The sequence below is a fragment of the Paramisgurnus dabryanus genome, chromosome 3, assembly GCF_030506205.2.
Source record: "Paramisgurnus dabryanus chromosome 3, PD_genome_1.1, whole genome shotgun sequence".
In the NCBI taxonomy this organism is placed as follows: Eukaryota; Metazoa; Chordata; class Actinopteri; order Cypriniformes; family Cobitidae; genus Paramisgurnus; species Paramisgurnus dabryanus.
Window position 1 is genome coordinate 42,728,702 of NC_133339.1, and position 16,307 is coordinate 42,745,008.

At 36.1% G+C, this 16,307-nt stretch overlaps 1 protein-coding gene and 1 long non-coding RNA gene across 3 annotated transcripts in view; both read left to right on the forward strand.

Moving 5' to 3' along the window:
* Positions 1 to 16,307, forward strand: part of kcnt2b (potassium sodium-activated channel subfamily T member 2b) — a 127,858-nt gene that overhangs the window by 52,705 nt on the left and 58,846 nt on the right. For both annotated transcript variants that reach the window (XM_065263358.2, XM_065263359.2), the window contains 5 exons: positions 1,022 to 1,202; positions 13,893 to 14,057; positions 14,323 to 14,459; positions 14,796 to 14,859; positions 16,172 to 16,280. In XM_065263358.2, coding sequence (XP_065119430.1) covers positions 1,022 to 1,202; positions 13,893 to 14,057; positions 14,323 to 14,459; positions 14,796 to 14,859; positions 16,172 to 16,280 — 656 coding nt within the window. The remainder of the gene's footprint in view (positions 1 to 1,021; positions 1,203 to 13,892; positions 14,058 to 14,322; positions 14,460 to 14,795; positions 14,860 to 16,171; positions 16,281 to 16,307) is intronic.
* Positions 5,263 to 8,155, forward strand: LOC135744901 (uncharacterized). The gene is made up of 9 exons (XR_010530874.2): positions 5,263 to 5,820; positions 6,464 to 6,525; positions 6,630 to 6,704; positions 6,818 to 6,879; positions 6,968 to 7,042; positions 7,156 to 7,204; positions 7,292 to 7,361; positions 7,539 to 7,626; positions 7,829 to 8,155. It is a non-coding gene; the product is annotated as an uncharacterized lncRNA (long non-coding RNA).

Below are 16,307 nucleotides of genomic sequence, written 5' to 3' on the forward strand. Positions count from 1 at the left end.
CGATGATGTCACATGGGAGGTGAAGTACTAATTAATCTGTGCAAATTGATTTAATGTAAGATTATTGCTGTAAATAACATGAATTGCATCGAAAGACTTCGTTATCTGTTGTTTATTTTCAAGATATTTAATTCATGCGCAAGTTTCCTCTTACGTCACTCCTCCCATGGATTCCCCAGGGTCTTAAAGCTCGTGCGCAGTTTTCAAATGCAGCGCCTTATTTCTGTTTACAAACTTTAACACATAAAATAATTTTTTTATATATTTAGAATGATGGATATAGAATGTACAACATGTTTTTTGCTTATTTCATTCAAAAGCATGATCAACGTAAGTCTACATATTTTAAAAACAAGGAACGATGCTTCTAACAACAGGTAAACAGCTGTCGTTCAAATCACACAAGTTTGCGATGCAGCTTGCGCATGTTTGTTTAAACTATGGTTTCGGGAAACACCAAATCGTTGAACTTTGTCAGTAACGACGAAACTTACGAAAGTAGTTGGCTAACGATGTTTTCGGGAAACGCACCCCTGCTACACTAAGTTACTAACTACAAACTTAGGGTGCACTCACACTATCTAAACAAGGGATAGTAGCACATTCTATTAATAGTCTCAATTGTCAATTCTCAAGTCTCAATTTTCATCATTAGGATGCGATTGTTTTGAACAAAGCAGGAAGTAATGTGCTCTCTTAACACTGGAGCCCGTCGTTATGTTAAGTCTGTGTTCATTTTTTTTTTTTATCGTTTGGTGCGCAAAGACACACAGCCCTCTCACATGCCATCATATTGCTTTGTTGGTCCGTCACGTGTGCAGATCAGACATTCACGTAACCCTACTGCACGCATCAGAAGGTATTTACGAAGCAGATGAAGGTGATCTGCGATCACATTGTGCGTTCCGCGCCTGATCCCAAGTGAACCGTGCTAAAACCCACCTTTGCAAGCCACCAGGCTGGTCATTGTCAATTCAGTTCTAATGGCACACAATCCTCTCTTTCTCTCTCTCTCCTGCAGTATTTGTGGCATTCAACACTTGGAGCGAGCAGGAAATAATCTGACTCTCTTCGACTCGCTGTATTTCTGTGTAGTGACCTTCTCTACGGTGGGCTTTGGTGATGTCACACCTCAGATCTGGCCATCTCAGCTACTGGTGGTCATTATGATCTGTGTGGCTCTTATAGTTCTGCCAATTCAGGTAAATTAAACCCAGACTCACAGCATTACAACTCCTCAGTCTGAATATTTTATAATATAGATAGACATACATATATGTACACATAATGTGTATAATAAGATCATTAAAATGTTCTGCTTTGTGACCATTTCATCATTACCCCCTTATTACTATATTCCAAATCTTGGTAATAATTGTCATTGATTTTTTGTAAGTATGGATTTCATCTTCGTGGTTTAAACCAAACTTAAACTCTTTCTAAATACCTATTATATATCTTGGGATTCATGTACCCCTGTTTAGGATTACTGTATTTCAGTAAACATGCAATACACTACCATTCAAACGTTTAGAAACACTTACTCGTTTTTTGTTTATAATTGTTTCCATATTTTAAAATCAGAGTAAATTCATCAAAGCTACAGAATTGCACGATTATACCTACAGGAATTGTATTATGATTAAAAACGTGACAAATAAATCAAAACTATATTTCATTTTCAGTGTGGTTTGCAAAATCGCACTCCTGGCATTTCATCAAGCAGATTCTTGAGGTCTCACCGTAAGATCTTTTTAAACAGTATTATTACACTGCACTCTAAAATGCTTGATTCTGATTGGCCAACCATGACATTCCAAGGTATGTTTTTTTCTGAGATAACAATCACCTGAAACTAATAACACACGGTAACCCAGATGCTGCAAATCATTTTGGCATGTACAGTTAAATTTTACCCCAAATTTAAGTATGAATAAGCAGGATAATGTACAGGGAGATGGTTGTTATTGCGAAATAAGCCCCTTCAGTTTGATACAAGACCCTAGGCTTCACGTCAGGTCCTATTCACACTGTTAGGGCTTATTTTTGCGAAAAACAACATATTACCTACACTGTAAAAAGTGAAAAGTTGGGTCAACTTAAAGATTACTTTAAAGGTGCAGTGTGTAATTTTTAGAAGGATCTCTTTACAGAAATGCAAAATAATATACATAACTATATTATCAGTGGTATATAAAGACCTTTTATAATTAACCGTTATGATTTTATTACCTTACAATGAGACGTTTTTATCTACATATACAGAGGGTCCCCTTACGTGGAAGTCGCCATTTTGTGCCGCCATGTTTCTACAGAAACCCTTAAAGGTCACGTTCTTCCTTAACCCATTTTTTAAACCCTAGTTAGTGTGTACTGTTGCTATAATAGCATAAATAATACCTGTAACATGATGAAGCTCAAAGTTCCCTGCCAGGCTATATATTTACTTTAATAGAATTCCTCATTAAAAGCCTACAACGAACGACCGGTTTGGACTACAGCCATTTATTTCCTGCTTTAATGACGTCAGTAAAACTCGTTACGTATTTCTGAAGGAGGGACTTCATAGAACAAGGAAGACATCAGCTCGTTTTGAGTACAGTGAAAACAGCGCAATACAGATAAGTAAATTGTGTGAAAAATACCGCGTTTTTTTACACGTGAAACATGGACACATGTAATATTGTGCACCGTAAACACAATCAAAGCTTCAAAAACAGAAACTTTTTTACTAAGTTGTCTCCAATGATGACATGTTCTTCCGGTGGTGGCTACCGTAGCTTTTCTTTACCTTTCAAAAGCGACGGGTGAGCAGTGGACTGCGCAGTTGGTTGCAATTCGCAACCTTACCACTAGATGCCGCTAAAATTTACACACAGCAGCTTTAATTGGTAACACCTAAGAAGTGTATTTTTCAACCTAAAATTTCACTTTAGTTTATGTTGAAATTTAAGTTGAAACAAGTGAAGTAATTTTTTTAACACAGTTGTTTCAACTTTAAATGTTACGTTAAAGCATCCATAACACACGCTGTCATCATCAGAACTGTCCATAAAAAATAAGTGATACGTATAGCGTACCTCTGAACCGTCAGCTGGACCTGTAATCGAAAAAAACTTTCCAAAACTTGTACGAACCCTGGCGAAGTGCATTCGGCACAGAAATACTCTGTAACACGCCCAACTGCTTTTTTGACACTTTGCATTTGTTTAGCAACTCTTAAACTGTGTTAATAAGTCAGAATGCATGAAATACCGTTGAACTCACCCCTTTAATTAAACTAAAAATATATTACTTAACCCAAAAATGTTGTGTAAAAATAGTCAACTAATAGTGTTAACCCAGCTAACAGAAAAAAGTTCTAAGAACGTTCCCTGAAAGTTCCCAAGGTTCCCAAAATCGTTCTGCCAACGGAAAAAGTGTCCAGTTTTCTTGACGTTCTAAGAACGTTTTTTGTGTTGTCTCAACGTTAGAGGAATGTTACATTTTACCATTTTTAAACGTTATGACAATGTCATGTTTTAATGTTCACACAATGTTTAAAACAACAACTGTTTATTATTTTGACTTGTTTGACTGTTATGTAAATGATAGAGAAACATTGCATTTTATTATTTTATAAAACATTATTTCTGAATGTTCAGTAAATATATTGCTGTAGAAAACACAATTCACTTATTTGGTTTAGATGTTGATGTTTTGTTTAATTTATAGTCACCATTATTGTGATTAGTGTTTGTTTTAGTTGGACTCTTGACTCTTTGCTTGCTAGTTTTTTCTCTGGTTGTGTTAACTTTGTGTTGATACACCACATTTATTATGAACATGTAAAGTTAACAGTGTAATTCTGTGGTAGTTGGTACATAATGGTAAAGATCATCACCTAATTAATTTACTAATCAAAAGTTTATTTTTGTCAATAATGTAAGTGAGATCCAGTTTTAGAAACTTTGGAAAAAATATCCGCTGTTTAATTGGGACGCACAAACATCAAGAATCAGAGTATGAATCTCAACCATGGTGACAAATAAATGAAAAACTTCATGCTGCAATGCATGCTGGGTATCAACAAATTACAAATCTCATTCAGGACTCCCAGCATGCACTGCAGCATGGATAAATAATGTTTTTTATACAATTTTATTTGTCACCATGGTTGAGATTCATACTCTGATTCTTGAGGTTTGCGTGTCCCAGTTATACAGCAGATCTTTTTTGTGTTAAGTGTCTAAAACTCCTTAATGATAAACTGCTGTGAAAGTGCTGGATCTCATTTACATCATTGACAGAAAATACACTTTTGATTAGTAAATTAATTAGGTGACGATCTTTACCATTATGTACCAACTACCACAGACTTACACTATTAACTTTACATGTTCATAACAAATGTGGTGTATTAACACAAAATTAACACAACCACGGAAAAAAACTAGCAAGCCAAGAGTCAAGAATCCAACTAAAACAAACACTAATCACAATAATGGTGACTTAAAATTAAACAAAACATCAACATCTAAACCTAATAGGTGAATTGTGTTTTCTACAGCAATATATTTACTGAACATTCAGAAATAATGTTTTATAAAATAATAAAATGCAATGTTTCTCTGTCATTTACATAATAGTCAAACAAGTCAATATAATAAACAGTTGTTGTTTTAAACATTGTGTGAACATTAAAACATGACATTGTCATAACGTTTAAAAATGGTAAAATGTAACATTCCTCTAACGTTGAGACAACACGTTATCTACCTACACAATTCACAATACCATCAATATCTACCATCCCAACACGTTCTAAGAACGTCAAGAAAACTGGACACTTTTTCCGTTGGCAGAACGTTTTTGGGAACCTTGGGAACTTTCAGGGAACGTTCTTAGAACTTTTTTCTGTTAGCTGGGAACCCAGATAGCAAAGTTTCTGGCACAAATCTGGCTTACATTGGGCATTTATGGCTAAATTTAGGCTCTCTTTTGTTCACACCTTTGTGTGAAACAGCTTTCGGGGGAGTTGTGGGGTGAGGCTAGCCAGCCAAAAGCAAAAGGTGCATTTTTTGGCCGAGTCCTGGCTTGAGTGTGGTCTGCCAGAAAATAGTAAATATCTGGCTGAGTTCTGGCTAAGGTTTGGTTGGCCAAAGAGTAAAAAAAAACACCAAAACGTTTTTGTAAATGTAAAAAGTCTAAATTAAATGGCTTTGTCATGTCAAAAACCATTGACAATATTTATTCATTAAATAGCAGACACTTTTCAAAATCTATTTATATAAAATCATATTTACAATTGATAAAAACATCAAAGTTAATATTTAAGGCAATAATAAATATGTTTATCCTTATTGAAAGACGAAATGTAGAAAATGTTATTTTGGGCAGTCAATGCAAAGGTGTCAATGTGCAATAAACAAACAATGCAATAAACAGATAAATGAATAATTCAGTCTGCACTAATATACATCAAACAAAAGTATTTTAAGTATGTGTGCTTGTTTAAGTCTTTTTAGTTTTGTACTTTTAAACAGTATTTTTTATAAATAAATAAGACTTTACATAACATTGTGTTTACAATTTAAAATACGACCAAATAATACTAATATTTATTGGTGTACTTTCGTATATTGCAATGGATCTTGGAAACAGTAGTCATTTAACCTCAGGAGCGTTCAATACGCCGTGGAAAATGGACTACCTTTCCCATAATGCAATTGGTCATGATCAGGAACTTCCGCGAAATTCAAACCCCCACTGTGTACCGCTGTGTACTGGACGGAGGACGCGCGATCTTTTGTCTTGTGGAGTTTTATATAACACAGTAAGGTAAGTTATTAAGATACTTTTCTTTTAAATCCACGTAGATTGCACTTATTGTTCTACAGCACGATACCCAGTTGGTTTTCCTTTTTGTTTGTTATTCTTTTCTGTGATGTATTTTCGTGTAAGTGCAAGTATTTTATCATCAGTCGCCATTTAACGTAGATAACGTTAAACATGCATGTTTTTACAGTAAGAGAAGCAACATGCATGACGGGGATGATAAAATAATCAATAAGAAGTTTGAATCTTTAAAAATAAATTAATGCTGAACCCCAAAGAAGCCAACCGAAGATGAGATGTTTTCTGTACCAAACCACAAATCAGTATTTGCTGGTAATCATAACAGATAGCAAAGTAACTCATTCCTACTATTTATATCTTAGTAAAACCATGTTTTTGATATTCTAGAAAGGCATGTATTCAAGTTTTAGCTTAATAAAGATGGTTTACTATGATCTCTAATTCTCTTCAGTGTTGTTAAAAGCCATATTTATTTGCTTTATTTTATGGTGTAACATAACCAACCCCTGCTTGAAGAATAACCACATGCTTTTGTAAAGTGCAAGAGTCATGCATTTTGTATGTGTTTGTTATAATCTTTTATTTTACAGTATAAAGTTTAATTATATTTGCGTTTTGTTTGCAGAAGTCATGTACCACACTTTGTCAACAATAAATGTTGTTTCTGCAATCTGGATAAAGAATAATGTGAGTAAAAAATAATAATGAGGTTAATACACTTAATTTAAAAACCTAACCGTTTAAATAATAAACAAATGTGTGTTAAGATGTTTGACTTCTCTATTTAATAGATATTATTACTGCCTCTTGGAGAACAGCCGACCGTACTCCAGACAGAGACAGACGTGAGGACATCCATTGCTTTTGTAAAGGAATTTTATACCCAAGAGTTATAAATGTTGTCTTTATTGTTTGTCTTAATCTTTTATTTTACATTTTAACAATATAAAGTTTACTTGTACTTGTTTTTTGTTTGTAGAAGTCATGTACCACACTTTGTCAACAATACATGTTTTTCCTGCTATCTGGATGAAGAATAATGTGAGTTTAATACTTCATTTAAAATGTAATAGTTTAAATATTAAACAAATGTGTATCTGATCATATGTTTGACTTCTCTATTTAATAGATATTACTGCCTCTTGGGAAAACAGCAGACTGTACTCCAGACAGAGACAAAGACATGAGGACATCCATTGCTTTTGTAAAGGAATTTTATACCTAAGAGTTATAAATGTTGTCTTTATTGCTTGTCTTAATCTTTTATTTTACCTTTTTACAATATAAAGTTTACTTATACTTGTTTTTTGTTTGCAGAAGTGCTATACCAGACTATGTTGTTCCAGCTGTCTGGGTAAAGACTGATGTGAGTTTTAACTTCGTTAAAAAATTTATCAGTTTAAAAGAGTAAACAAATGTGTGTGTTTTGATTTTTGACTTCTGTATTTGATAGACATTACTGTCTCTTGGAGAACAACAAACCATTCTCTAGACAGAGACATCAAAACAGAAAATGAAGCACGGTAAGATGATGTATATTATGTTCATTATTTATCTTTGTGCAGTTAGATTTGATGAATTACATTATTGTCTATATCTAATTTAAGTCTCTTATTAGGGTAATTTGTCTAATATTCATATAAGTTAGAAAAGCACAAGTTTTGGTTTAAAAGTGACGCCATGTTTTAAAAATGTTCCAGGTACTTGATCTTGGATTGTTTGGAGTGAACGTTGACAAATAATGAAGCAGGAAATGAAAATGCTTGTCCAAAACAATTTTTGTACTTGGTAAGTGCTTTATTTAATTGGTAATTTAGAAATCCTTCTGGAACTCTGAAATCTGCAAACATATTTTTTCCCATGTCTTGAATTGAATGTTAAAAGTATCAGTTCTTGGACTGGCAGTGTGTACTATGTCATTTTTGTCCTTACTCTTATTCATTTTATGTAAATTTATTTTCTAACTGTATTTTATGCTCTTATTCTGTAGGCTGTAAGAATTCCTTTGTGTGCACAGACATGACTGGAGATTAAAGTTACTAAATGTTGCTTTTTTCTAGCTGGTGACATAACATGGTATTATTTTCAAATGTATTTATCTAATACACATTTGCACATCTGTAAACATTCATTTTATATTGCATGTTTTTTATATTTAAAGGGATAGTTCGGCCAAAAACGATATTAAACCCATGATTTACTCACCCCCAAGCTGTCCGAGTTGCATATGTCCATCGTTTTTCAGACAAACACATTTTCGGATATTTTAGAAAATATTTTAGATCTTTCTGTTCATTAAATGTAATGTTACGGGGTCCAGCAATAGTCCACGACCTTCAAGTCCAAAAAAGTGCGTCCATCCTTCACAAATTAAATCCAAACGGCTCCAGGATGATAAACAAAGGTCTTCTGTGGGTAATCCGTGCGGTGTTGTTGTAGAAATATCCATATTTAAAATGTTATTAACGTTATAAACTACCTTCCGGTAGCGCCGCCATCTTAGAGTGATGCGCATTCAGGATGAGAGCTTACGCAGCGTACAGAGTTTCTCTGCTGCTGCTCTGTGCCCCCGCCCTCCGAATTTGTCATACGTCACTAAGAAAAGTGCGTACACTACGCTAATACTCTCTCCTGAGTCTAAGATGGCGGCGCTACCGGAAGGTAGTTTATAACGTTAATAACATTTTAAATATGGATATTTCTACAACAACACCGCACGGATTACCCACAGAAGACCTTTGTTTATCATCCTGGAGCCGTTTGGATTTAATTTGTGAAGGATGGACGCACTTTTTTGGACTTGAAGGTCGTGGACTATTGCTGGACCCCGTAACATTACATTTAATGAACAGAAAGATCTAAAATATTTTCTAAAATATCCGAAAATGTGTTTGTCTGAAAAACGATGGACATATGCAACTCGGACAGCTTGGGGGTGAGTAAATCATGGGTTTAATATCGTTTTTGGCCGAACTATCCCTTTAACCAGTTGTTGTATATTGCTTTCTGTTATTACATCTGTTTCTTATTGCCTGTTATTGTTTAAAACAATTAAGTTAATGTTTCTCTGTTAGCTTTTATGTTACTTTGGCTATTTCTTTGCTTTTATTTGATCCTTCTACTGTTATTTGTTTATTTGGCAGAACATTTGACATTTCATTTATTTTGCTGTTATCTGAAATTATTATTGTCAGCATCAATAAAACTCTATATTTGCTTTATATCTGTGTTTTTCAATTATACATTTTACAGTATATTTTCTGGGCATCTGGGTAAATTGTGGGTGGGTTCTGGGATAAATCTGGTCAATTTGGGCCTTTTATGGTAGACATCTGGGGCTTCTGGGTAAATTGTGGGTGGGTTCTGGGATAAATCTGGTCAATTTGGACCTTTTATGGTAGACATCTTGGGCTTCTGGATTAATTGTGGGTGGGTTCTGGGATAAATCTGGTCAATTTGGAAATTCTGGCTTTGTAGTGGGACAGCTATGGCTGATTTCTGGAGGTGTGAATGGGTTGTGGCTGAGTTATGGTATAGTTAAGGCTAAAATCTGGATTACTTAAGGCAAGCAGCTTTAGAGCCAATTAAGGACCGTAAGCCGTGGTGGTATGTGAGCCAAAAGAACAGCCTGAACTCAGCCCTTTCTGGCCCAGAAAAAATTTGCTATCTGGGAAGGCAGCATGAAAACTATTTTTTTTTACAGTGTAATTTCATAAATGTAAGCATACATTTCAGATTATGACCTTTTTGAGATCATGAGAAACATTTTAAGTCAAGTGTTTCAAACCTTTTGAAAAGCAGTGTATTTAATATATTGTGTAACTATATCCCCAAAAACAAAATAAACTTGTTTCAAATGACATGTTTCACATTTAACGCTCAGCGAGCTTTCTGTGAACAGTGATGTGTCTTTGAAGAAAATATTGTGAATCACTGTTGAACATTTACAGTGGACATTAAAAAACGAACAGGAGTTTTATTCAAGCGTGCAACCGCACTGGTCTGATTTGACTAACTCTTTGCACTTTTTCATCCGTCAGACAGTTTATGCAAATATTATGTGGTTGTGATGACAGAGGCACTCAGCCGAATCACTTTTGTTTTTAAGGCCCCTGTGAGAGACGACACAGCTGGGGCTTTTTACATTCACACACACAAACAAACAAACTGATGTGTGCGTTCAGTTACGCTTTCATGTGCACAGCAGTATAATAAAACACATTTCCCATTCCACTTCAGAATTTACCTTCCTTTACTAGCACATGCTCACACACACACACACATAGCATAAGACTCCTGTGGGGCAGAGGATAGAATAAGATGAGAGAGACGGCTGTCTTTCATGTGTGATGTGAGGACTTCCCTGACGGCTTTTTCTTGTGAGTTGGTGGGGGTTGGTGTGTTCACGTAACACAGGATATAATTGTGGGTCCATCGAGGGCCACCTTCTCTTCATCCACAAATACCAGCTGACATTTACTGCCCCCCCCACATGCAGCTGGTGTGCATCTGTGTGTTCGCGAGCATCACAGGACAGTTTGTGTGTATGTTTGCTTCCGACCTAACAGGGGAAATCTCCGGTAAGGCTCGGGGGCCGTAGGGAGACTTCACACAGCACAGACTGACAGCAGTCACTGTATCCCAATCTTCCCTGTGCACACATTGCAATGAGTTTTATATTCGTAGCTTTTCTTTGCAATTAAACAGTGCCAAATCTCTATTCCCAAATCCCTTTGCCTGGAAGGCACTGAAACGCAAACGATACCCACAGCTCTCAATAAAACCTGGCGAATCTTAGCCATGAATCCCTTTATATACTCACCACTGCGACAAAATCTCTCATGTCATTTATGGTTGCTATTAGAGAAGATTATATAAAGGAACCTCAGCTAAACTTTCTGCCAGTATCCACCTACGCAATCCACAACACCATCAATATCTACCAACATAATACCACAACACATCAATATCCACAACACCATCAATATCAAGTGGCACAATCCACAACACCATCAATATTGATAACACAATCCACAACACCATGAATATCAACCGGCATATTCCACGACACACAATCCACAATGCTATTAAAATCTGCAGTACCGACACAATCCACCACCCCGTCAATATAAGACTTTTTATAACACCATCAATATCTACCAACACAATCCAAAACATAAACAATATTTACCAAGATATCCCACATTACCATAAATATCTACATACACAATCCACAACACCATCAATATCTACCATCCCAATCCCCAACACCATCAATATTTACCAAGACCATTTATAACACCATCAATATCTACCTACAAAATCCACAACACCATAAATATCTACCTACACAATCCACAACACCATCAATATCTACCATCCCAATCCCCAACACCATCAATATCTACCTACACAATCCCCAACACCATCAATAACTACCTACAGAATCCCCAACTCCATCAATATCTACATACAAAATCGCCAACACCATCAATATCTACATACACAATCCACAATACCATCAATATCTACCATCCCAATCCACAACACCATCAATATCTACATACAAAATCCCCAACACCATCAATATCTACCTACACAATCCACAATACCATCAATATCTACATGCAGAATCCCCAACACCATCAATATCTACCAGAACAATCCCCAACAACAATCAATATCTACCTACACAATCCACAATACCATCAATATCTACATACAGAATCCCCAACACCATCAATATCTACCTACACAATCCACAATACCATCAATATCTACATACAGAATCCCCAACACCATCAATATCTACCTACACAATCCCCAACACCATCAATACCTACCTACAGAATCCCCAACTCCATCAATATCTACATACAGAATCCCCAACACCATCAATATTTACCAAGACAATTTATAACATCATCAATATCTACCAGCCCCATCCACAATAACATAAATATCTACCTACACAATTCACAACACCATCAGTATCTACCATCCCAATCCACAATCCATCAATATCTACATACAGAATCCCCAACACCATCAATATCTACCTACACAATCCCCAACCCAATCAATATCTATCTACACAATCCCCAACACCATCAATATCTACCTACACAATCCCCAACACCATCAATATCTACCTACACAATCCACAACACCATCAATATCTACCTACACAATTCACAATACCATCAATATCTACCTACACAATTCACAATACCATCAATATCTACCATCCCAATCCACAACACTATCAATATCTACATACAGAATCCCCAACACCATCAATATATACATACACAATCCACAATACCATCAATATCTACCATCCCAATCCACAACACTATCAATATCTACATACAGAATCCCCAACACAATCAATATCTATCTACACAATCCCCAACACCAGTAATATCTACTTACACAATCCCCAACACCATCAATATCTACCTACACAATCCACAACACCATCAATATCTACCTACACAATTCACAATACCATCAATATCTACCTACACAATTCACAATACCATCAATATCTACCATCCCAATCCACAACACTATCAATATCTACATACAGAATCCCCAACACCATCAATATCTACTAAGACAATTTATAACACCATCAATATCTACAGACACAATCCCCAACACCATCAATATCTACCAGCCCAATCCACAACACCATCAATATCTACATACAGAATCCCCAACACCATCAATATCTACCTACAGAATCCCCAACACCATCAATATATACATACACAATCCCCAACACCATCAATATCTACCAAGACAATTTATAACACCATCAATATCTACCAGCACCATCCACAATAACATAAATATCTACCTACACAATTCACAACACCATCAATATCTACCTACAGAATCCCCAACACCATCAATATCTACATACACAATGCACAATACCATCAATATCTCCTACAGAATCCCCAACACCATCAATATCTACTAAGACAATTTATAACACCATCAATATCTACAGACACAATCCCCAACACCATCAATATCTACCAACACCATCAATATCTACATACAGAATCCCCAACACCATCAATATCTACCTACAGAATCCCCAACACCATCAATATATACATACACAATCCCCAACACCATCAATATCTACCAAGACAATTTATAACACCATCAATATCTACCAGCACCATCCACAATAACATAAATATCTACCTACACAATTCACAACACCATCAATATCTACCATCCCAATCCACAATCCATCAATATCTACATACAGAATCCCCAACACCATCAATATCTACCTACACAATCCCCAACACAATCAATATCTACTAAGACAATTTATAACACCATCAATATCTACAGACACAATCCCCAACACCATCAATATCTACCAGCCCAATCCACAACACCATCAATATCTACATACAGAATCCCCAACACCATCAATATCTACCTACAGAATCCCCAACACCATCAATATATGCATACACAATCCCCAACACCATCAATATCTACCAAGACAATTTATAACACCATCAATATCTACCAGCACCATCCACAATAACATAAATATCTACCTACACAATTCACAACACCATCAATATCTACCTACAGAATCCCCAACACCATCAATATCTACATACACAATGCACAATACCATCAATATCTACCTACAGAATCCCCAACACCATCAATATCTACTAAGACAATTTATAACACCATCAATATCTACCAGCACCATCAATATCTACAGACACAATCCACCATACATTCAATATCCTCCAACCAAATGCTCATCACCAATAACACCACCAAAATACAGCTCACATCCCAAGCAGTCTGTGCATTCACTCCATAAAACCACCACCCCACAACACCAACACACCCTCATTATTTAAGCTTTACCGTATACATATATTTACTGTAAATAAGCATGCAAGTCTGCCTCCAGATCCTTTTTTCCCAGTTCTGATAACCACATGAGACGCCTCTTTGTAAAATCAACTTAAAACCAAGTTTGCTGTACTTTGTTTTAGTTTGAGCAGTTAGCTTTCTTGTGGATGGAGCGGCAGAAGTCTGGAGGCAACTACAGCCGCTACCGAGCACAGACAGAGAAACATGTGGTGCTGTGTGTTAGCTGCCTGAAGATAGACCTTCTTATGGACTTCCTCAATGAGTTCTTCGCTCATCCCAGACTGCAGGTTGGCAAGCGTCTGCACATATATGTAGAGCACGTGTACACGAACACATATGCAAATGTTATTTTTAAATGAGACAGCCCGCTTTACACATTTAATTCAATTATTATTCATTTTATCAAGAAGCTGACATTCTTGCACAGGGATTAACTAAACATTAATTTACATGAACAAATCCGTTTATGTGTAAATCATCCTCTGGGATGTAATTAACTTGCCGTTTCTGCCTGACCCATTTCTTCACTGACTTTGAGTTCATTGCATGCAGGATTACTATGTGGTGATATTATGTCCTGCTGAGATGGACGTCCAGGTACGGAGAGTCCTCCATATCCCGCTGTGGGCTCAGAGAGTCATCTACCTGCAGGGATCTGCTCTTAAAGATCAGGATCTCATGAGGGCCAAGTAAGACCTTCAAAGCAAATAAATCAATAACAATAATCACCTCAAGACACTTCGTGACCTACCATGAGTATGTCTGAAGTGTTCTTCTCCATGTAAAGCGTATGATTTTTGTAGGTGGCGCTATTGAGTCATTTTGACATTATTATGAAACCCATGTCACATGTACATTTTCACCCAGCCATATCTAATGCATGTTCAAACTTAGGCCCTCGAAATTGTGATTAATTTGGGAAAATGCCCTTTGTTCTTTTTTCCCTCTCTGTTTGTTTGTCTTTTAACTTCTGTTATGGATCCTGGACTCTGATTTTTTATCATCTTCGTCCTGATTGGCTGCAGGATGGATGATGCTGAGGCATGTTTTATCCTGAGCAACCGGTTCGAAGTGGACCGCTTTGCGGCTGTATGTTGTCCTTCAATTCAATTTACAGTACTATTTATTTCTTCTTTTCTGTCCTATTACACGTGTGTCTGTGAATTGTGAAGCAGCAGTATCAAACAAGTCCTATATTCACCTGTTTTTCTGTTTCTTGATTGTTTTTAGTCATTTTTATTGATCTCACACTTGAAAGCACAGTTAAGATTGAAGTTATTTCTCAAGGAGACTTTGTCATGTTGTGAGTGATGTTGGTGAAGGTAGATGAGTGTGGATCTCTCTGAAACCTTTAAAGAAAATGTCAAAGTCATATTTCACTTCAGAACAAACAAAAAGGAAATATTACTGAACCAATGCTTTTCTGAAAATTTAAAAAATAAAATCCACCATACGTTTATGCAGCCCATTCTCATGAGATGCGTATAAAGAGCATGCGGTGTGAAAGGTGGTGCAATACATACGCCAAATTCCAATTTTGCGTGCATATGATAAGCCAGCTCTTCCCTATTTATTTAATCTTTTCGTGTTGTTTTATGTATTGGTTTCATTTTTTTTTTACCATTGTCGCTTGGGTATGGGGTAAGAACATCTTTTTGTTACATAAAATGAAATACTAACCCAAACCCCAATTCTAACCCCAACTTCAAGCAACCATGATTTAAAAATAGACAAAAACATTGAGAAAATTATATATGAAATTACATCCTTAAGCAAATCCAAAATCTACGGAGCCCCTAAGGGCCCAGATAGCATGCAACCATTGAAACAATGTTAAAAATCATTGATTTGTCAATGTTAATACCATTGAATCAATATTACGTTTGCACCCTCCATTAATATTGAAAACATATTGAAATTTCAACAAATCACCATTACTGTGATCAGTTTTTGCTTTAGTTGGGTCATTGACTCTTGACATTAACTAAGTTATTTTTTTTAGTGTTTGTATGTTTGTATGTAGATGTGTTTCAAAGTTAAGTTGAAACTGATTGCTTTTTGTGAAGATGTCAAGATGATATAAAATTATGTTGCTTTCAATTATTATGTTGATCCATTTTTGACAATTATAATTTGCGCATACTGCACCACAGGATGCCTATTCGCGTCTTTGCATTGACTTGTAACTTGACATGTAAATCACTCGCACTTGCCACCTGTTCCGCGTCTGGTGTGAACGCACCATAAGAAGTGTGCTTTAATCTCTAACCCAATTTATTACACGGCTCGTTGGAATGCTTGATTCTGGTTGGCCAGTCGCGACATTTGCAGGTTGTATGCATTGTACTTTAATTATGGTGTCACAATTGTGTTGATATGCATCTCTTTGTCTTTGTCACAGGATCATCAGACCATTCTTAGAGCCTGGGCTGTGAAGGATTTTGCCCCGAACTGCCCTCTGTACGTGCAGATCCTCAAACCTGAGAATAAGTTCCACATCAAGTTTGCAGGTGAGCGTGTGAAATGTGCTTCCCTCA